Source organism: Mycteria americana, chromosome 5 (genome assembly GCF_035582795.1).
Source record: "Mycteria americana isolate JAX WOST 10 ecotype Jacksonville Zoo and Gardens chromosome 5, USCA_MyAme_1.0, whole genome shotgun sequence".
Classification (NCBI taxonomy): domain Eukaryota; kingdom Metazoa; phylum Chordata; class Aves; order Ciconiiformes; family Ciconiidae; genus Mycteria; species Mycteria americana.
The window spans coordinates 14,204,709-14,228,478 of record NC_134369.1 but is presented as its reverse complement, the minus strand read 5'-3'; the positions used below and the strand labels follow the sequence as shown (position 1 = coordinate 14,228,478).

Below are 23,770 nucleotides of genomic sequence, written 5' to 3'. Positions count from 1 at the left end.
CTTCTCCCCAGACAATTTTCCTGATCTTTTCTTCTCCTCTGCGTCAGCTCTCCCTGGATGGACGTTACGCTCTGTGCACTCCCATCTTCCAGGACACCCTGACAGTCTCCTGTTTTGAACATCTAGTAATCCCGTATGCTTTGTATTTGTTAACACAAACATGGTCTTGGGCTGTTTAAATGACAGTAAAGCACTCCCATATTTCATATGACTCAAAGGTTCAGAGGGATCGTTTTGATGTGTGTGCATTAGCTCATCTATCAGACTTTACACTTACGGCTTTTTGAAAATAGATATTCTAATCATCAGTCTTGAGAGCTTTTGACTCTGAAGACACAAAACTCTTCTAGTTTTCGTCTCTCCTTTCTTCTTTTCTACAGAAGCCTCAGTAAATAGGCATGCTTAAAAAGCAGGCAGCTTAGTACTGGGAGATGGGATCTCTCTCTTGCAGCCGCCTCCTCATGCTAATAACACTGCCAGGTGGTGGTGAAGCCCATTGTTTTACAGTGCCAGATTGTGCCCCAGTGGAACAGAAGTCTGTCAAGTCCACTGCCTGATGCTGGTCAAGAAAGCAGCAAATTATCTTATCCACATGGATGTGAGATAATTCTTCCTTAAAGGAAGATCTCATTTTGACATCTGGAAAATGTTTAAACTCTGGTTTCTGGCCTTAAAACAAAATAGCCTCTCAGAAGTTCATGACAGCGAACAATATAGTAACATTTCTGTTATCTGTTAAGCATGCCATCTTCTGTTGACTCTTGCTGGCTTCCTGGCCCCAGACATGTCCTGTGGTAGTGAACTCTACCATAGACTTATGTTGTGTGAAAAAGTACCTCCTTCAATCTGCCTTTAATATGCTGAATTATAATACTGTCCCCTTGTTTTTTATGCTATAAAACCAGAATAAAAGTTCTTTTTCTACTGTTCTGCACTACTATTTCTAGACACTTACATTTAAACTCCCTGTCTCTATTTTCTCAGGTGAACATTTTTTTTCACTTTCTGCTCAGATGTGCACCTTTCCACAGTCTTAATCATTCACCCTTTCTTCTAATTCTGCAATTCCTTGCAATGGGATAACCTGTACTGTACCCTTCTTCCACATGAGTTCACACCATCAAGGAGAAGACCAACGTTGCAATTTGGGGATGGTTTAGCAGGTCAGAGCGTCACGTCTTTGTCACTTAGGTGCCCCTCTCCATCTTAGCCTTTCCAGGGTACAGTGGGTGCCACGCCTAACTCTGTGATGGTTTATTCCGCAATGCCTGTTGCGTGGGAAAAGGTGACTTCAGCTAACTCCTAACAGTCCTTTCTTTAAACCTCTCCTCCATACACAGTACAGCTGTTACCTACATCAGAACTTCTGAGATATTAGGGGCCAGACTGCCAGTGTTCAAAGCAAACAGAGATTGTATTTTTCATTAATCCCTATCTTTCACTAATTCCTTCTTTCTTCGGATCATGTTTTCCCCACGAAGTCAGGAACTGTTTTTGTGAGCGTATAGTCTGACACAGGCTAAGGGGAGGAGGAGGGATTTACACGATCGATAGCGTAAATGGGCTTAACTTCTGCTGTGGCTGTAGTGCTGGAGCAGAGCTGGTCTTGCTGGGATGAGCGGACGGTGGCCTGTAACACACTTGTGTAGCAGAAGCTGGGCTCCTCGGGGAGCCGTGACTGCGCTCTGCTCCCCGCCAGCCTTAGCCTTCCACCACGGCTTCCCCAGGGGAGCTGCTGGCGCTCGCGGCCGCTCCAGGGCCGGCAGAGGTGGGCTGCAGCCACCATGTCCCAGCGGCTCCGTGTCACCGCGAGGGGCCAGCCTGGCGTCGGCGAACGGAAAACATGAATTTTCCCTTAAGGGCCGCGTTAAGCTTTTACTAACAGACCCTAGGCCATGGCTCCTCAGCCATTTTGGGTCGAGTTGCTGAGATTTATAGATTTTGCCGGTAGGGCTGGACTGAGAAGAGCCTAAGCGCAGGCTGAGCTCTCCTCGCACCTCTCCCCCGCCTCAGTCGGCTGCGAGGGCTGCCCGGCCGCTACCCGCCTCAGGGCCCGATCGTTACCGGCCGCGAGGGCGGCCGTTACCCGCCTCAGGGCCCGGCCGGCGCGGCGCGAGGCACGCCGAGCCGAGCCGTGCCGTGCCGTGCCTGGCCCTCGCCGGCCGCGGCGCCCCGCACATGCCCAGTGCCGGCGCGGCTGACGGGGCAGGGGCGGGCCCGGCGCGGAGGGCGGCTCGGCCCGGCGCAGCCCGCCTCGCCCGGGCGATGCCTCAGCGCGGCGGCGGCGGCGGCGGCGGCGGCAGCAGCGGGGGGGCGGGCGGGTGGCGGTAGCGGGGACGCGGCGCTGCTGCCCTGCCTTTCCCTGCCTGCCGCTGGCCCTTCCTCCGCCCCCTCCTCCCCCTCTCTGGTGCCCGACTCAGCAGCCGCTCTGGGCAGGGAGGAAGGGCTGGGAGCCGCCACCCGCTGCCCCCGGCCGTCCCCCTCTCCATGCAGCCCGGCCCGCCGCTGGGAGCCCTCCCCGAGGGGATGTTTCTGCGGCCGCTGCCGGGATAACCGGCGCGCCGCCCGCCCCCGCCCCGGACGGAGGATGCTGCCCGCGCCGTGGCGGGTTCCGACTCGGGCAGCAGCGGCCGCGTCCCCCTCCTTGGCTCCGGGCAGCGTCGCCGGGGAGAGATGACTTCAAGGCACCAGGCGGACTGGATCCCTTACAGGTAGGGGGCACCCCCGCCGGGGGGGGGGCAGCGGGTGGAGCGGTGCGGGCGCGGGGGGGCGCCCGGAGAGACCGGGGCTGCTCCTGGGCTGGAGCCGCTGCCCCTCGGCGGGCTCGGCGGGCCGCCGCCGGAACGCGTGCCTCGGCCGCGGGGCCGGGGCGGCCGGACCCTGCCCGGGGCGCGGCGGGGAGGCGGCGTGTCCCGTGCCGGCCGGCCGGCCGGCGGGCGCTCTCGGAGCGGGGCCCCGGTCCCGCCTCCCAACTTCGGTCCGGTCACGCTCCGCGAAGTTCAGGGGCTGGTCTCTGGGGGAGCTGTCAGGTCGGCGGCGGGCGGAGTGCGGGAGCGCCGCTGGGAGAGCCGCGCTCGCTCCGTAGCGGTAGCGCTTTCCTCCCTGCCTCCGCCACAGGGACCCCCCCGGCGGGCCGGGCGGCAGCAGGCGGAGCCGCGCCGCCGGTGGCGGCCGTCGCCCCTTGGCCGCGGGGACCACGGCCCCGGCGGGCTCTGGCGGGCGCTCGCTGCCCCTTCCGCTGGGTGCCAGCGAGAGCGGGGCGGGGGGCGGCCGCCGCTTCCTCGCGGAGCGGCCGCGGCCGGTGGTGCCGCCATGGCGAGGAGCGGGATCGCCATGGCAGCGCCCGGCCGGCGGCTGCCATTGGCTCCGCCGTTGCCATAAGCTACCGGAGCCGCCGCGCGGCGGCTGCTGCCCGAGAGCCCCGTGCGTCAGCGGGCGGCGGGGGCTCCGCGCTGCGGGAGCCGGCCCCGGCCCCGGCCCCGGGGATGTGCGGGGATGTGCGGAGCCCCGCTCGCCCTGCGGAGGGGGCCGCTCTGCCCTCCTTCGCCTTGCAGTGCTGGGCTCGGCTCGGCGGTGCCCTTCCCGTGCCTGCCCCGAGCGCCCGGTTCTGGAGCGGGAGCGGTTGCTGCTGGAATATGAGAATAGTTTGGTTCTGACTTGCCGGTACGTGGAGAGAGCGAGCCAAAGAAGATTTAGCGCCGGGCGGGACGGGCTGTGCTGTGGAACAATAATGAAGCCATTTCTGAATCTGCTATTCAGAGTGACGTTAACGTTATGGGGTTTTTTAGTTTTCATTAAAGTCTCTTTTTTCGAACTGAATTATGGCAGAAAGAAGTCATGGGTGTTTTAAAAAGGTGTTCTGGATAAGACAGCAAAGCATGTTAGTTTCATTCATTTGGTTGTAAATAAAACAAGGTAGATACAGTAACGTAAACCTTTTTTTTTGTAGAGAATAATGAAATTAAAAATATTTACAGAGTGCACTTTAAAACAAAGACAGCTGTTTAAGCAGGTCAGTTGTAGTTTGCCCCATTCTAAATGACAATATTTGTAGCAACCATATGCTACCAGTGCAACATAAACACCAATAAATCACTCCTTAATACAGAGAAAAAAATAAAACGATGGATGCACAAGTAGAACTCTGCTGTTCTAATCTGTGCATGTGATAGTTCTCATCAATAGAAGAATCAGAAAGAAAGAAAACTGATTACAATGAATCCGAGAATATCGCCACTCTCTCTCCAATAGCTCTTTCAGACCATGTGTTTTGAAAAGACGTAAGGAATTGGCAATAAGGCTTCAAAAATGACTAGAGGATGCATTCTGATGCAATTTGAAGCCATGTAATGAAGGCAAAAGTACCAAAAGAACAGCTGTTAATGGCTCTTCCCAGTAGCAGAGTAACTGGTTCTCCGTTCTCTCACTGTACACAAGGCTCTGCAGAGGCCAGTGCCAAAAGTTTGCTGAGGGGTTTTGTAGCAGTGGCCTTGAAGAGGGAAATAAAACATCTCTTCTGTTTCTGCTCAGTGCAGTTCAGAGAAGCAACGGGAAACAAAGCAGTAGATCTTCAGAGAATCTGATGATACTTGTGTCTTTTCTAATATGGTATTATTCTTGAATGTTAACCGTACGTTTATGGCCAGAAACTGCTGAGGACCACCCCAAACCAAAAGGCAAAGAAACCATGCTTCTGCTCTGGAGTGTCTTTGGGCTTCTAGCATAGAGTTCTCTCAAGAAATTGACTTATTTTTCAGTCTACAGAGCTAATTCCTGAGTTAGAGGTATATGGTTGTAAATCTCATTGAACTTGCTTATTTAAAGCATCCTTCAGGATGCCCTAGACGTACTTACCCAGGAAACAATAGTTTCTGAATGCATACGTGACTGAGATTACACATGAAAACACTTTATTAGTAAATTAGGTCAAAGTACCATTTTGTAGGAGTGAAATACACAGGAGAGGGAGAGGCCTGATGTGCACCCCTTGCAATAGTTCATCTTCTCGCCAGGAGCAAAATGTCCCACGCTTATCTGCTCCATTGCTTCAGATTCCTGTTTACTGTAGTGAATTCAACGATTGCTGACTCTCAAAGCTTGGAGGCCTGTTCCCTACCTTCTTTATGGCCTGGGTGGCATGTGACAACCAACAATGTCACTGCTCTTAGTGTGGGGGGCAGAGCACAGGCTGTTGGGCATGCTGAAGTCTGTAAAGATGTATGGGACATAGTCTGAGCCTCACTGATGTACAGTGTGCTAGCAAATGCTGCAAGCCCTTCTCCGAGCTTGGCAAAGCTGTTTCAACTTTGGCACGGACTTTAAAATGGTACCATGACTCCTAAACCTACATTGTTCCTCCTAGCAGTTGAACGTATATGCAGCTCTATATACCTGAATTAATTCAAGCAGAGAAGTGGTTTTTTTCTTTAGTAGAATGTCATGTTTTTCCTTACAAGTGAAATGAGCGAGAGGGAATCCATTCTGTGTGTGGTGTGCACAACTCATTAAGCAATCCACCCGCATGTCCAAAACTCACAAAACAGATTACACTTCCACTTTTTAAGATGCTGAGAACATTTTGGGTGAGTTAACAAAAAATAGAAGGCAATTCTTTCAGTGTCAGTGCTAGCTTTTTCATGCTGAGGTGGATAAAAGATTCATATTACTTGTGAGTATGCAATTTCGGCATTTTGCCCTTAATGTCTTTTCTTCTCCTCTTATGTATTCTGCTTTTGAAACACTAATAGTCATAGGATGAAGAGATTTGAGGTCGCTAATGTTATGAAATAGAATTGAGAAATTACTTTTTAAAAGTAAATATTTTCATGAAACTATTTTGTAGATAGAAATTCAAGCATATGATTAAGCACTTACTCATATGCAGCTACATACCAGGTACAACAAGCTAGGAATTCTTTTTTAAATTGAACCAATTTTTAACAACGTTTCCATCCTTTATTTTAAAGGTTCTAAATAGTTTAGACTCAAGTAAAAATTCAGTTGCAGTTCATGTAGCCACTCCCAGCCCCAAAGGTGGTTCCTGATGGCAGTTAAGAGTAAGATGTAGCTTCTCTAGGAATTGTGTTCTCGAACACAGTAGTGTTTTTCTTTGGTATCCTTTAGCAGTTTCCAGTAGAAAATACAAGCAGAAGTATCTGGGAATCATTACAGATTCACAGGAGTTCAGTTTTTTTTTTTTTTCAAAAATATGTTTCAGTTTCATATCTTTTTCCTGAACTCATTTTTAATTTATAGAATTTCTGAAATGAATATGTTAATTTTTATTTTATGCTTGTGTGTTTTGAATAAGTGAGCACATTCCTTGTACTACATAACTGTAGTTAAATGAAACTGTTGCTAGCTCAGATAAAAGTATCAATACACTCAGTCACAGTAAGGTCCCAGTCCCTATTATAATTTATTCTTATATCTTTACTTGCTTCTTTAACAATAAATCTTAATACTATAACTTAAAAAGCAGCATTTACAAAACCATCTAACCTGTTTAACGAGAAATATATAAACGTTGTCAGCTGAAAAGTGCAGTCCACATAGAAATAAATTTGCCCCAAGCCCCAGAGTTCGCTGTAAAGGGTCTGTGTAATTCTACTGAGACTTGGTTTGTGTGGATAAACCTGCTGTAGCCCGAGGGGCACCCATGAACTGTGCCGCCGGGGGTCTGGGACTTTGTGCGGAGGGTGCTGTCCAAAGCAGAATACACAGTGTGCATTTGCAGTGGCATAGTAAGTCTTGATACGTACATGATGATGGTAATAATATTATTTTATTTGTGACATTTTTTATTGTACTCAATTTGTTGTAGCTTTTACGAATTTGCTCTGAACTTTTAAGGCTGTGCTTAGATATTGCAGCTATAAACAGTCACAGGTTATTTACTTGCAAAGTGAAGGATTACAGTTGGATGAAAATTTTGGAGCACAGCTGTGTTGCAAATTCATGAATCATGGCAATTAGAGCAGATAAGAAGATTTCTGAAAGTGTCATGTGTAAACAAGTCCTGGAACAGGAACAGGTTTGAAGACCAAGGGTGTCCCACACATTTGTCTATGCATTTATTTGAGGTATTGGGATATTATCTACCTTTAAGCCTCGACATTCTAAAGGCAGCAGTGCAGGTAGAGTGCTCACCCTGCTGCGAGGTGCAGTTTGTGACCGAGTGCATTGCAACGCAGGCAAGCTCGCTCTCAGCTGCCTGCTGTGGGGAATGGCATTGATAATTTATGAGAGCACTGCTTTTTCTAAAGAAAAGGGTACAAAGAGCGTGTGTCTCCTCTGCTCTAAATTAGGCTGTCTTGTCTCAGGTTATTGCGATGTATAAAATTAGCCCAGTCGTGTGCTTTTAAAACGTTTAAGTTAGAGCTCTCCCTTAATGGGGGTCTGTGCTCTTATACAGGGTGTTACTGCTGTTGTGCACAGTGACTCCAGCTGAGATCAAAGTCCTGTGCTGCCCAGCATCAGTGTTAGGGAGCTGTACCAGCACATCGTCGGAGGCAATTGCTACCCTGAAGCTGATAGCCTAAATCAACCAGGCAGAAAAGAGAGGCGAGGAAAATAAAGTATCACTTCAGTTTTACCAGTGAGGGAAATAGAGACCTGTGGAAGTTGTGGGGAATTGGCTTAAATGGAAATGGGACAAGGCTCAAGGGAGATCAGCAGCAGAGCTGGGAGTGAAACCTAGTCATCCTGTGCTTTGCAGTATGCCAAAGGTGGATTTAAGTAAGGGGCTGCAGGGGCTTTGCCACCTCTTGCAGGGTGCACTTTGGGCCGTATGACAGATAAGCAGCTGCACTGTCCTATAGTATTGTGACTCCCGACCACCTTTGCAGTATCAACATCCAGACTGAGACTAAAACTCATTTCATAATAGGCCAATGGGTTTCTGGTAGCGACAATCGTTTGCAGGTTTCTGGCAGTGACAATCGTTCCCAAGCCATCTGTGCCAGATTTGAATCACAGCTGGAAAATGGATATGAAACGTTACGTCTCCTCTTGCAGTTTCCCGAGTCGGATAGTTTTGACTCTTATGCCTGAGGGTTTTTGGACCTTCCTTAAAGTGGCATCCATTTAGACACACAAGCAATAGCTTTTCTGGAAGGTGGTACTTTTTATTAGTAACTAAAAATTGCCATTCTAGAGAGCTGGACTCTTTTCACACTTCCTCCTCATTCCTTTTCCCCTCATACTCATGACTTATTTTCTAATTCATGCTTTTCTAGTCTTTCTCTTTATGAACAGATTTCTTTTTGCCATTTGTCCCTACTTTTTGCTCTCTTTGCCTCTTTTTTTTTGCTTTCTTCTCTCTTTCCCACTTTGAGATTATTCATGAAAATAGAATTCTGTCTTGCCAGATGTATGGTACCCTTCTCTGTAAATGTTTGCTCTTTAATTTTATTTTGTTGTAAGTAACTTTTGAATAAATCCATCCCGACTTCTCATTGTATTAAGTAGTTAGTACTGTTTGCAATTTTTTTAAGCTGAATTTTTTTTTTTTGCAGATTATTGAGAATTAATTTCAGTATTTGCAGCAGATTATTCAAAGATTATTGCTTTAAGCATGGATGTTAAAATCAGTGTTTATTTTATAACTCATTGCTGAAGCTTTTGTTACTGCAGTATATGAAAACCAGTAACTGGGATTAGGAGATGCCCTTCTCGGTGGTAGTCTGTGTCATGCAAATGGGTGCTGGTGGGGAACTGAAGAACTGTTCTCTCGCAGTTTTGCAGTCTCTTTTATCATGATGTAGTGGCAGGATGATACCAGCAAGTTCTAAGGACTCTCAGCTGAGAATATAGCACCTCTCTAGGCTCTGTTATCATTTGTATAATGCTAATAGTATGCAGGTATACAGCAAGGCATTCTTCAGTCTGAAGAATTTTCTGTTTAGAAGATAGCTACAAAAGGGCACAAAATACAAGCAAAAAGATCAGGGTGATTGTTGGCATACATCTTGTTGCTTTCATTTTTGTTACAGACGTATGATCGTCAGCTTCTTTTGACTACGCTGTTCTTAAGAAAATAGGAAGGAAGGGGATAGTGACTTAACTAGATAAGGGAATGTGCTCCCAGAGAAGAGTGTATAGAGCCTGCAAAGTTAACTATGGGAGAAGGTGGAAAGATTGGAGTAATTATTTTGGAACAGGATGAGTACACATGATAAAAGATGAAACCTTTTTTTTTTGCTGACATAGCTGTTTTACACCAGCTTGTTTTATCTAATACTTGATAGTAATGTAGCTTTTTTTGCTTTATACATGTTCAATAACCATGGATGTATGGCAGATCATCTACTGAATAATTTTAGTTTATGTCTGCGTTGTGTAGCTTCGTGACATTTAGGAAGGTCTTTAAATGCTCAGTTTGCTGTGTAATTAAATTATTTACTAGATGTATTTGTATTTTCTTCTGTTACATTAATAAGAAGCTAAAATATAACTTTACTTTCCCTTTCAGTGATTACAGCAGAAGTAGCTTTCATACTTTTGGATTGCTAATAAGTTGGGAGATTACAGATTTATCTATTATTTATCCTTGAAGGGAAAAAGTGACCCAATTTAAAACACTTCCTTTGGGGAAATGCAGTAGGGCCTTATACAGCAGAGGAGAGTAACTGCTTCTGCCAGTACAAAAACTTTGCAGATCTTGGATGCTGATTCTGTCCAGACTGACTGCTATCCTTACACCTGGAGGTAGGGTTGCTGTAGAGTCTAACACCACCCTCTGCCTTACATGTAGTTGTGTGGTTGCTTGCAGGAAGCAGTCACAAAGAGGTGCCACAAGAGCCTTTCTATGGACTTAAAAAGGAATTGGATTGGTTCCACGACCTTCTCTGAGCTCATGTTTTAGCTGAGCAAATAATGGCAAGCAGTCTATAATATATTAATATGAATGTGCGAACACACTTTGTTTGTGAGTGACATACTTATCTTGCTCTCTGACAACACAAGTGACTGAGTCATTCTTTCATGAAGTTGAGTTTTAGCTTGAGTTCTCAGATGTTTACCAAAATTAAGTCTTGAATTGCAGATTTCAGTGGAAATCTCTTGGTTCCTGTTGAGATGCATGTTAACACAAGTCTGTGAGTATCATAATTTGTAATTAATATAACTCATTTGACACAGGTAATGAAACCACAGCATGAAGTTTTTAATGGTAATTTTAACTGTAATCACAGTTCTAACTACCTGCAGGTGAAAAATTACAAGATGAAGATATTCTTTGATTAACTTCAAATTATGACTAAGTTGGAAACTGTATCTGCAAGTGAAATACAGATATGTCAGTATTTGATGCATGTTTAGGGAAAGGATCAAAACAGGTCTGTCTTTCAAATTTGCTATCAGTTTGAAAGCAAAATGAGTGAAGTTAAAGGCTAGGTATTTCTATTAATGGTACCTGTACCACAGCAAGAAGTGTAAGGAAAATTGGTTTCTGCTTTTTCCAGAGCAGGTTGTTGCTAACCGATACTACTACAGCAGCATTTTCACTTGTCTGCAGTAACAAAAAAAAAAAATAGATTGCATCATGTTGCAATTCTCACTTCTGAAAATGTGAGGAAATTATTGCATGTAGTATAGAAATTAAATAATAGATAACTGGTCTAGACAATGACTTAGACTAACTGCTCAGGTCAGGTTGAGTGGCAACTGAAAGACTAAGACACTTACTGTACCTTGGAATGCATCCCACTATTTTTGGCAGCTGTAAATCCCAAGACTCAAGCCAGAAGTGTGAATTTCCATTAAACAATCTTTTGTAGACCTAGGGATTGCATGAACTCTTATATGCCTACCTAAAACTTTAGATTAGTTATACGGGTAGGTAATGCTTCTTTTGGGACACTGCATCTGTAAAGCAACGTTAAATAACATTAAAGATGTCTGTGCACACTACTGAGTCAGACCTTGATAACTGATTCTTCCAAGTTTTTTAAAATTCCTGAATTTTAAATCATTTAACTGGCTGTTGCTGCAGATTTAAAAAGTGAAGTACAAGGTTTTAGAGAAAGTTTTTGTGCTTGCCCTAGAATAACACTAGCTTTGTTTTATTGCCTGTCCTTAAGGCAGAGCTCAGGTGCCTCTGCGTGTTGCATATTGTTAAATTCTGCAATAACAGAGACACGGAGAACCCTGTAGCTTTGCTTGGTGTTGTATTGGTTAAATTCTTTCCTTCTGTATTTGATCTCTGTGGTGTGTCCATGCTGCATACTGCAGTGCAGTAGAGACGTACTTGGGCGAGCTGCATATGAGCTAACACAGATATTATACAACAACATCAAAAATGCAGAAGTGATTTACTTCTTTGAGGAGCAATGCAGTTCAGTCTGCGAGGAGCTAGGGACTACCATAGTTAAATTGTTTCCTGTATATGTGTTGGCTCGTTTACAGCTAGCTGGGTATCTGTCATAGGACAGTTCACAATGTGGATGTAACTTTTAATTAAAATCCATTATCTGGCCTAAACTAAGAATGTTAATTTTGGGCTGTTAAGAGCACTGGCCACCTATGAGCAGCCTAATCTAGGCTCTGGTTTTTCAGAATACTAGGATAATTCTTCTTGGATATGCCAGATACATTAATTATGGAATACTATATTAATACCCAGAGAAACTGGGCCATCATATCAGTGCAAAAAGATCATGACATTGCTAGAAGTTTGAGGCATCCTGGAAGATGCCTTTTAAATGTTAGCTATTTCAAATAATGATATAGTGTAGTATTCTGGCAGTGTTGATGCAGCTTGAAAAATCGTTAATTACTTCCTTGGGGCTTGAATATTGCTCACAGATTTTAAAGATCAAGAAAAACGAGCACAGGAAAAATGTAAATGAAATGAAAGGGCCGTCCTTCCCGTTTTCCTTCCCGTTTTCCTTCCCATTTTCCTTCCCGTTTTCCTTCCCATTTTCCTTCCCGTTTTGATTCTCAGGCACCTTCTGTTATTTATTCACTTAATGCTATATGCTTGAGGCTTTGCAAGATAGAGGTTGTTCTGAGTAGTATTGGAAGGAAAAGAAGTTTTCCAATCCTGCGCACCCTGTGTCAGGATGATTTCCAGATTATTCTATTAGAAAAAAATGTGAAATTATATTTGCATAGCCTGGAAAGTGGGATATGCAAGTTCAAGTGTTCAAGTCTCTGCCCTGTGTGTTTCATTTCTTAGGGAGTTATTTCTAATACCTCAGATGGGTGCCTGGACTCTCAGGTTATTTGTTGGTGTGGGCTGGGCCTGCCCCCCCATCCCCAAAATTTTCTCCTGAAACTTTGGAGGTCATTGAGTTTACAAGATTTGGATTTGATAAATTGGCATTCTCTTACAGAGACTTCTGGCAAAAGAATCCAGTGAACTCTAGACTTGGAAGGAAAGATTTTAGGGCTTAGAAAATTAATTTTACTTGCAATAAATTATAATTTCTGAAAGCCATCATTTCATTGAAGTGGTACCAAGTAATATAAGCCACAACAAAAATTGAAGGAGATAGTAAGGCAGCTAGGAGCTCATTGGAAATGACTATCCGGTTGCTGGACTTTCAGTTTATTGATTGTTGCATTCCATTAAAATATAAAGATTTTGAAACAGAAGATTTAAGAACATGTGCAGAATAGCTGTATTTTAGCACTAGGATGGTATAGGCCTTTCAAAGGATGGAACATAATATGACACAGGGGCCTTGAAGAGTCTATGGCTGGATTTTCAAGAGTGCCCAGGGTCACTCTGATTCCCTGCTCACGTTATTTCCTAATCGTGAGCCTCTTTGAAAATCTGAAGTTTCTGTTGAAAATACTTAATGTGGTGGAGAGACAAGGGAAGAGAATGACTATTGTGCTGCCTAGTCGAAATGACAAACAGCATGTAACACGTTGCAGTTTCATGTGTTCTTTGGCAAGGACAACTCATTCTCATCTGAAAAAGCTTATTCTGAAGAAAAACGTAAGATACATTACAGTCATAGAAGTTTTCACTGCATTGCCTGATGAATTGTAAATACACCGAATTGACATTGCGAGGAGTCCTCAAAGTAACTCTCTGTGCGTTAGGATGAAAATTCAGCCCAAAGGGTTTTAGTTTACAGCCAGCTCTGCAACATTGCATTTACTACGGACTTGGATTAACAATGCCAAACATGACTGCATATTGCAATAAACAGTAAATAGAAAGATGTTGTTCTGAATGGTTTTGCTTTTCACTTTGCACTTGATGACTTCTATCTTGTTGCTAATTTTTCATAAAAATGGCTATGATATTGTTTCTGTATTTTTTATTTTCACTCCATTGCAATAGGTCTGTAACTAACAATGATTGAGTCACTATTAATAATTCCCTAAGTTATTTACTTTGTGAAATGAAAGACATTTATTTTCTTTTTACATCATAAAATGCCTACCTCTGTATTCTAATGATACTCAATACTTAAGGAAGCTTATTCAGCTTGTTTCTGTGGTTCTTTCCCTTTTTGTGTGAGTCCTCTGTATCTGGAAATTAGATCTGTAGTCCTCTGTCCAGTGTGCTGTCAAATGGCTGATGTTGGTTTTGGGGAGAATAGTGTATGTGCTACTGGGAGAGTGCCTGGACATAATATGGGTTGAGTTAAATTTGTCAGTAAGTCAATGGCAGTATTTCCTTATAATCTTCCAGCTCTTCGTAAATTAAACCTTTTAATAATCATAAAGCAGATAAATATTTGAGCAGGATTTCAGGTCTGTGCTTCCATCCAGGAACTGTCACCAAAAGTCTTTCTAAAGTAGATTTCAGATTCAAGCAGAGGTCCTTCTGTCAGCACGTGGGAGCGGTGGTGATCAGATGTGTTCCCTGGGGAGCAACATGGTTTGCAAGCACACATAGCTTCAGCGATGTGGGCGAGCAGTCTCTGATCACCACTGTGGTCACCATTGTGAGGCTGGCAGTCCAGAGAAGCACGCTATGTGCTCCCAGTTTGCCACACATAAAGATAAGAGCATGTGCACTGGTAGCAGTAAAATGCTACCCCAGAATGATAAACACTTTTGAAGGGTCATGTAGAGGAAGCTGTTGCTATCTTATGCATTTCTAGCTTGCTTGTGCCAGCCGGCCTGCTTTCCATATTTCTTGAGCTGAACTCCTCCTCATCCTGTTCCAGTTTTGGCTAGGTCCTGAAAGAGCAAGAAAATGGAGTCCTCTGAATCTGGCAGAATGAAGCTGAGTAACATTCAGTGGATGATCCTGCAGGCTGAAATGGCTCACCTTGTAACCTTGTATCCTACAGTAAACACGAACTCACGGGTTGTGCGTTGAAATATAACTATGAAAAATGTGCAAATAACAGTGATCACATGCTCCATCAACTAGTCATTTTGTGCAGTGGGCAAGTAGTGTCCATAAAGAAACCAGAAGATACACAGTCATATGTATTTATCTAAGAGGAGTAGAAAAACATCTGCTGGTGTATGAGTGTTGATTAGACCCAAAGGGGGATCTTATTTTCACTCTTTTTTTAATTGGTCCAATAGCTAAAATGATACTTTCTGCCCTACGGAAATGCATTTGGAAATAGCTTCCCACAGTGCCAGAAGTGGTTTAGTTACATCTGATATGGTTAAAAGGGGTCTCCAGCTTTGTCTGATACAGATTCCTCTATCTGAGAGTACGTGTGCTTGCTTATTATTCCTACTGTTGTCTCCTTTTCCTGGCACGCACCCGGTGTTTTATGGTGTGGCCGTGGCTCGAGAGCTCAGTGTGACAGGTCCCTCAGTGGTCTGGATGCACCTTGGCGTGGTGCTGTAGGGCACTGCCCGTCTTGTGTCTCATGTTCACGTGCTGCGCTTTATGTGGAGCTCTGGGAGCTGTTGCAAAGGCAGAGGCATATTACCCCTGTGTTACGGATGGGGACACTGCACATACAGCAGAAGTGTGGCTTTTTCAGGATAAAAATTCAGTAGCGAGATCAGGGAAGGAATTATATTTGCTTTATCTTCCACTTCCACCCTTCTTGCCTCTAAAACAGATCACCTTTTTTATTTCTTTTGTATTTCTGTTTGTCTGTTTATAAGAAATCCAAATTAAAATAATAATAACTATGCATATGTAGACAAGGAAAAATGAACCCTGTAAACTTTCTTCACAATGTGTTGGGGTTGGAAGGGGTCTTCTGCATATACCTGTAAGAAGTGGTTCTAGGATCAATACAGCTTTTGAAGCCAGAATTCCTATAGCTGTCGTTCATAATTTTCCCCTATGTGGATTCTCATTACTCTAATAATATTATTGAGCTGAGCCCAAAACTTTCCTCTCCACAGAGAGGCTATGTAAGGTCTTTGCCTCTACCCAGCCACCACCTTCATCATGAAATCTGTTGAACTTAGAAAGATTTACCCCTCTCTAATTTTAGTTGAAATTGATCAGCTGAAGGGAAACAATTATACATATTATGAATGCATAAATCTTTCTTCCTTAAGAAACCAGGCAGACTCCCTTTATTATACGGGTACTGAATTGTCAGTGAAGGAATTTGAGGTTTGAGTGCTCTGGTCAAATTTTACTACAGGACCCCTGTGGAAATGAGAATTCTTCCTGAAACTTCCAGAGGTACACTTGTTCACTGCTTTCTGTCTCGTGCTCTTATGCAAAACGTAGCATTAACATACATGTTTCATGTGAGACAGAGAACTTAAATACTTCTCTGACAAAGACCTGAATGTTTTGAATTTAATTTTACTTGCATGGTATGATTTGCTTCCTGTTCTAGAAAATCAGCAACCAGTCTGATAATCACATATTTCTATTCACATTTTACCCACATTTTAATCAAAAATGTTACATAGGAGGGAACTAGAAGGCTTAAAAGTGTGTCTGCTGACAAGGCCGTATGTGGCACTTCAGTCCCCAGTGGAGATTGCTTTTGCTGTAATTGTTGCTAACAGGCATTCTAGCAGGTGAAGTGGAATAATTAAAATGGCAGCTTCGGCCACGTATGAAAAAAATATGAAAAGGATGGTGAAAAGCCCTTTCCTGTAATGGTTTGCTACTGATGTCACAGCACCTGAACAGCTCTCTGTTCAATAAAAACCCTTTACATCTTATTCTTCCAGCCTTTGCTTTACAACAAGTTAAGCACAAGCTTAAGACAGCCTCCTGGCAAATAATGCGTATGGTTTACTGTGCTTTTTGTATCCACAGAAAGTGCTGATAAACTTTTCTATACTGTTTGTCAACACAATCTTTCTTTAATAGTTAATCTGATCTACTTTAGCTGTGATCTGTTTAGTTACACAAAACCAAAGATGGTTTATCTCTAGACTTTTTAAATGACATACTGGAGCAAATTAGATTATGCTTGTTTTCTTTGTTGAAAAATGGAAAGCACAAGATGCAAGACCTGTAGTATCTTGAATTACCTCAGGACCTGTTTCTGTCATGCTTAAACAAATCTGCTACAAAGAGCATGGCTCTCATGAGTGATATCTCTCTAAACCTGTGCTGGTTTTGAAATTAGAAATGGAGGTGGTTTTATACAGACTTTTTAAAATTTTATTATTAGAACATTTGGGATGGGAAACAATTTGCACTTTTTCTGAATACATGGAAAGTGACATTTACAAAAATCTAGATTATGGTTATTCTTTCTATCTTGAAGCTATTTTTGTCAAGTTTTAAACACATAGGAAGCAGTACTTCTCACAATATAATTGAATATTGAAGATTCGTTTAAGCTCTACATGTTGAATCCACAGGTTGAAATTCAGTGTAGGACTATCATTCATCTTTCCTTTAAAAAACAAAGAAAGGAATAAAAACCCCAAAACCTCCAAACCCAGTGATACCAAATCTTCTGTACGTCTGAATTATGTTTTAGAAAGGAGAGTTTGTCTATTCTATGCAGTAAGTAAAGAGTCAGTAGATTTTTCCTATGTTATTTCTGGCCAATAAACTTGTCTCTGTCTTTCTGTGGGTTCATAATATGCCTGAATCTTAGAGAAAAGAGAAGAAAAAGACAAGGGAAACAATTTTTTTCTTAATTGGTAAATGAACTGCAATGTTCTCAATATATGTATTTAGCATGAAAACAGCCATTAGAATTGCAGATTTTGCTACCCATTTTGTTTCTAGGAACTGACAAACGTACAATTTGCAATCTTATATAATTATAATCTGATTCTAGAGAACTGTAATTTCTACCAATATCTAGAAATATATCATTTGAGCATACATTTTCAGTACAGTCTGTGCAGGGATTAATGGCACAACCTTAATGAGAATTACACTGCTTAATTCCTTGGATATCATGCTGGTATTGTATCCTTTATCTATTTTGAGAGGTGAAATTATATTGAAAATTTGTAGTAGTACATGACTGGAAAGAATGCTTGTGGTTTTGTATGATAGCTGCTCTTGGGTTTATAAAACATGGTACTGTATTTGCCTAGCAATTGTCACATGGTGAAAGAGAAAAATAATGCTTAACTCAGGTAAGAACAGTTTAAAAAATAGTAGATTGGATAAATGCTGAAATCGTTTTTTGATCTAATGCCTTTGGATATTTTGTTACAGTTACAGATGGCAGTTGCTTGCCAATTTAAGAAAAAAAACCCCTGAAGTCAACACACCTTTTTAAATCTAATTATCTTATGCCTGCTTTATTTTAAAGAAAAGGTTACTCTCTTTGCATATAAAATGTTTGTGCAAATCCTAGGAGTTTTCAAAACAATCACAAAAAATATCTTATTCTTTTTGTATTTTTTTTTTCCTTATTAGTTACTGTTTGATGGAACTGGTGAATATTTGACAAGTAGTTTAGAAAACAAAGATAAAAATTAATGATTTGTTATCAGCCTTTTCTTTTGGTGTTCACCACTTCACATGCTATAAGCTTTTATTTTGCAAATACTTAGCCATTTGAGTGGGCTCAGATGGCAGTATTTATGTCCAGCAATAACGAGTTTTATTAGTCTGTTCAGGATCAGAACCCTAAAAATTAGGTGGTGTACATGTATCAGACTCTATTTTCAGTCTTCTTCAAATATAGTGAAAATGGTGTTCTAGAGTCTGAAATGTCTTGCATGGGGGACCGATGGAGGCTCTCAACCATTACCATGCAGGCTGTTCATGCGGAGATGTTTTCAAGCCTAGAACAGTCATTTGGAAAAGATAGTTGCAGTTAGAAATATGAATTAGTTGGGTCATGATAATTAGCTCTTAATTTTCCAGTAATTTGATAACTGTGTCAACTATAAGCTGTATACTGCAGAGGAGATTTTCAGCTGGAAATCCAAAGCTTTTTAGGGACACCAATTCCCATTTCTCTGAAGCTGCGAGTCTGTGTACTGACTCCTCTGCCACAGCCTTTCCCACAATTCTAATTTCTTGCTGGCAGCACACATTCTTGCATCTCTCATATATGTTGTAGAGCAAAATTTTATGTCTTGAAAGGAAGGATTGCTGTATCAGTTAACTGCCCAATGCAGAAAGAATCCAACATTTGAGTCATACCAGTTAATGCGGATAGTTTTCCAAACTGTATTAAAAATTAGTAGTTTGCCAGATTTTCTCTCCGAGTTTTTTTTATATATACATGTATCTATGTATATACAGTTAAATATGAGGAAATAATGTCTTGTCCGGTTATCTGTTGAGAGGTCAAGATGGGCAGAGCAGATAATGTATTACTTTTATCAAGTCATCACACTTCTTAGTAATTAAATGCTTTTTTGTATTTTTACATTTATATATCAGTACAGCAAGGCATTTCACATAGCTCTTTGTAGCTCCACACAATATATTATAAAGTGTTGAGAGAATAATCCAGACTAATTATTAAACTGATTGATAACTTCATTGGAGGCAATTTGAGAGAACCAGAGGAAGACAACTTGATAATCTTAACCAGTTAGAGGTCGCATTGCCTGGGATATTTTGCGTTTCTTATTTGCTGAAATATTAGTGGCATATACTATATCTGGAACCACACTGGGGAAAATCCTGAGGTGTAACCCCCTCTCTGTATTTTATATGCTCTGTATTTTATATGCTCTACCTTCTGTAGTTTCCCATAATTTTCAATTTGCGGTGTGCATGGGATTTCTGGTACTGCCCTTGTGAACTACATGTTTTACAAGCGTGCTGCGTTTGCCATGAGATTCTGATTGAAGATTTGATTAAAGACTTCCTGGCTTAACATACTAGCTTGATAGTTGATTTGAAGTTAAAACTTTAGACACCAGGTGGATTCGTGTGTGCTCACAATTTGTATCAGGACAGATAATTCTATCTGCTGGAATCTTTCTCACATCAAGAAAGACTGCTGCAACCCTGGAAACTAAAGCTTTGTGTGAGGAAGTATCAGAAATGGAGTCAAAAGATCACAATATAGATTGCCATTAACTGTTGGAGTTTTCTGAGTGGACAGGTATTGTTTTGGATTGTAGTTTCGTGACAGAATTTTGATGATAGAAGCAGGAGACTTAAATAGCTGAAGTCTTCCTGTTGTGTGGCACAAGGAGAGTCCAGGCTTGTTTGTACTTCCCAGGCTTGTTTGTACAATATCACTTCCTCCAGTACACTTACATAGGTAAAAGATGCCTCATGATTGTCAGGTGTAACAAAAATGGTCACAGAGTAGTCAAGAAGTATAGTCGGGACTCTGATGATTCATAATGAAGATGGAAATAAAAATATTCCAAAACCAAATAATTGATGTGTTTTAAATTTGACTGATTTATTTGAAATACTAAAGGTGAAATGCTAAACTAGGTATATAAATTCAAATTGGTGAGCAGAGTTAATATGTATGAAAATCGAAGATGATTAAAATTTATGCAATGAACATATCTTAGTATGCAACAAGAGATATGTTGCATAACAATGTTGAGACTGTTACTTGATGTGACATTTCCAAGTACTTGTAAATGTAGTGAATGCATTTTACTATTAAAAGGACTATTTTTTTCGCAATTTGAAACATAAAAATGCATGCCAGCATATTTGGGATTAAATAAAGTATGGTCAGAATACAGAAATATGGATTTAATGGGACAGGTTAGGTTTTTTCCTAAAATGTGTCAAAAAGTAGTATTTGTTCCTTTTCCTAATACGTCCTATGACGTGAGATTCAATATGGTATTATTCCTTGTCATGCTATTCCCTCCTCCTGTTTATTTTCCTCTAAAAGTATTTTTACTAGAGAAGGTCGGAAATTGACACAGGCTGAAATTTGCATGAGATGGTTCAGCTAGCTTGGCTGGGAATTACACATAGAGGTGGAGAGAATCACTTAACGTAACAAAAAGAAAAAAAAGCTGATATGCTTTATACTATTGCGTACTTTTCTCCTTCACCAATAGAGAGTAATTTATAATGAAGATAATTATGCCAACGGTGTGCTAGCGCTGTTTAGTTTGCCTGACAGTAGTCTCATTTCTGTTGCCTCCTTTCCACTGCTAACTTCTTCCAACGCAGCGCCTCGACTTAATAGTATCTTGTAAAGGCAGTTACCTGCCACAGAAAATGTGAAAGGTATATCACAGAATCGTAGAAAGGTTTGGGTTGGAAGGGACCTTTGAAGGCCATCTAGTCCAACCCCCCTGCAGTGAGCAGGGACATCTTCAACTAGAGCAGGTTGCTCAGAGCCCCGTCCAGCCTGACCTTGAATGTTTCCAGGCACGGGGCCTCTACAGCCTCTCTGGGCAACCTGTTCCAGTGTTTCACCACCCTCCTCGTAAAACATTTCTTCCTTGTATCTAGTCTGAATCTACCCTCTTTCACTTTCAAACCATTACCCCCTGCCCTATCGCTAAAGGCCCTACTAAAAAGTCTGCTCCCGTCTTTCTTATAAGCCCCCTTTCAGTATTGAAAGGCCGCAATAAGGTCTCCCCGCAGCCTTCTCTCCTCCAGGCTCAACCACCCCAACTCTCTCAGCCTGTCCTCACAGGGGAGGTGTTCCATCCCTCTGAGCATTTTTGTGGCCCTCCCTCTGGACCCGCTCCAACGGGTCCATGTCTTTGCTGTACTGAGGGCTCCAGAGCTGGAGGCAGCACTCCAGGTGGGGTCTCACCAGAGCCGGGTAGAGGGGCAGAATCACCCCCCTTGACCTGCTGGCCGCGCTTCTTTTGATGCAGCCCAGGATACGGTTGGCTTTCTGGGCTGCGAGCCCATATTGCCGGCTCACGTCTGGCTCTTCTCAATCCCTTCTTCCGCCAGCCTGTCTTGATACCAGGGCTTGCCCCGACCCCGGTGCAGGACCTTGCACTTGGCCTTGTTGAACCTCACGAGGTTCGCATGGGTCCACTTCTCGAGCTTGTGCAGGTCCCTGTGAATGGCATCCCGTCCCTCAGGCGTGTCAGCCGCACCACTCAGGTTGGAGTCATCTGCAAGCTTGCTGAGGGTGCGCTCGATCCCAGTGTCTATGTCGTTGATGAAGACATTAAACAGTGCTGCTCCCAGTACGGACCCCTGAGGGACACCACTCGTCACTGATCTCCATCCGGACACTGAGCCGTTGAGCACTACCCTCTGGATGCCACCATCCAGCCAATTCCTCATCCACCGAACATCAATCCATATCGCTCCCATTAGAGAGAGGGGTGTTGTGGGGGACCGTGCCAAAGGCATTACAGAAGTCCAGATCGATGACATCCGTAGCTCTTCCCTTGTCCGCTGATGCAGTCAGTCCACCATAGAAGGCCACTAGGGTGGTCAGGCAAGGCTTGCCCTTGGTGAAGCCATGCTGGCTGTCTCAAATCACTTCCCTGTCCTCCACGTGCCATAGCTCCTAGGAGGCTCTGTTCCATGGTCTTCCCAGGCACAGAGGTGAGGCTGACAGGTGTCTTTCACTGGACCATGTTGCTCAAAGGCGCAGCCAACCTGACCTTGAACGTATCCAGGGATGGGGCATCCACACCTTCTCTGGGCAACCTGCTCCAGTGTCTCACCACCCTCGAGACCAGAGGCAGTTCCCTCAGCCTGCCCTTGTGTGCCGCGTGCCCTGGCCCCTCACCATCTCGAAGGCCCTGCTCTGGGCCCCACAGCCCACGCATCAGTGTCTTTCCTGGACTGGGGAGACCAGGAGGGGACAGAGGAGTCCAGATGCAGTCGCCCAAGTACCAAACAAGAGAGGAGGAAAGCATTTTTACTGTTAGGTTCTTGGTTTATTGGTTTTTTGTTTTTTTTTTTCAAATAGGGGGAGGGGACGGGGGATAGGAAAGAAGGGCTCACACCACCCATGGCAATAATCAACACAGTAGTTGTTGATGCCGGGAGATGGAACGGGTGAGCCCGCAGGACGGCCGGGCGCGGAGGCTGGGCCTGCCAGCTAACGGCAGGTGCGGCGGTGGGTCCGGGCGCTCCTGCAGTGCTGGGCGCTCCTGCGCCGCCGCTGCTGTGGCGTCACGGAGGGGAGCCCCGGCACGGTGTTGTGGTGCCAGGGGAGCCGTGCTGGAGGTGGATCCACTTCCATCGGTTCTTCTTGGTCTTCTGGTGGATCCACCTCCATGGGCTCCACACCATCAGCCACAGGGTCCATGTGGCTGACGGTGCCCCCCGTCTGAAGCTGCCTCCTCTTCCCCTGCGGTTCCTGTAGCCACGCGTTTTCTCTCCCCCCATGCAAGGATAGGCAGCCACCCGCTTTTCTCCTGCACCTCTTGTTTCCAGGCATCCTTGGAACTCGAGGGCCTCGAAGCTCAGTGAATTGTGGGCCGGCTGCGGGGGTCCCTGTATTTATAGGGCCCCGAACAAACAGTAGCGAGGTGGCTTGTGACATCAGGAGGCCACTGTGACGGTGACGCGTGTGGCCAAATACGGCTGCTCTGGGAGCTGGGGGGCCTGTGGCCTGAAGAATGGGAGAAGGAGAAAGATGGCCTCATGTGGGAGAAGGAGCAGGGTTGGGGGGGCTGAGGGCCCCTTTCCTGGGGATCGCTCCCCTGTGCCCTTCCGCTGCCCCTTGGGCACAGGGACTGCCCTCCACCTCCCCTCGTGTGCCTGGGCTCCAGCCCCCTCCTCATCCCGTGCCCGGGCTCCCCTGGACAAGATGGCGGCAGGGGTGCTGCAGGAGGGTCGGGGTCCCTCAAAGGGATGGAGGCGGGCACTGGATACAGCCCTCGAGAAGTGCATTTGTCCCTCTGCATCTGGGGGTGTGCACATGAATTAACAGGAACAGTCTTACTAGAAAAGGAGCTTCCAAAACTACGGCCTCGTACATGACAGCAGGACTATTGCATTTGCCCTCCAAAAGCGGCTGCGCCTGTATCTATTAAAGACGAGACGTGTTGGAAAACAGAGCTAGAAAATACGCTTTCACTATAACAAACAAGGTGTTGCACAAGTCTTGCTTTGGTAAGATTTGGGCGCCTCAGTAGCGGAGGACAGTGCCACTAAAGGATTCCTGAAGAGTTCAGGGATACTAACCTTTTTTACGAAGGTAGTTACGGGATAGTATGACACAAAGCTGAAGAATTAACTTCCCCCAAAAGCTGCTTGTAGTCTAATCAAGCAGGATCAGCTGAAGCTTTCAAGGGGCATTTAAGAGTTGTTTGGAGGAAGACTCAACTCCACTGCTCTTCCCTTTTTCAATGATTACAAAGACCTTCTCTCTTTCCTGGGGCAAAGTATATGTGAGTTTGCAGATTCTCCTTAAAATAGCAAGATCTGGTCCTCTAGACGTCTCTAAGTCAGCTTGGTTTTTTGCAACCTGAAGCAACTGAAGCTTGATGCAGTATACTGAAGCATAGAACCATAGAATCGTAGAAAGGTTTGGGCTGGAAGGGACCTTTGAAGGCCATCTAGTCCAAC

General features: G+C 44.0%; 1 protein-coding gene across 4 annotated transcripts in view; it reads left to right on the top strand.

The window, feature by feature from the left end:
* The first annotated feature begins 2,227 nt into the window (after positions 1-2,227).
* The window catches only part of TUB (TUB bipartite transcription factor), a 111,009-nt gene continuing 89,466 nt past the window's right edge, over positions 2,228-23,770 (top strand). For 2 of the 4 annotated variants that reach the window (XM_075502192.1, XM_075502191.1), the window contains exon 1: positions 2,228-2,711. In XM_075502192.1, coding sequence (XP_075358307.1) covers positions 2,674-2,711 — 38 coding nt within the window. In that variant the 5' untranslated portion in view covers positions 2,228-2,673. The remainder of the gene's footprint in view (positions 2,712-23,770) is intronic. The other 2 variants (XM_075502193.1, XM_075502194.1) reach the window with 2 other exon arrangements.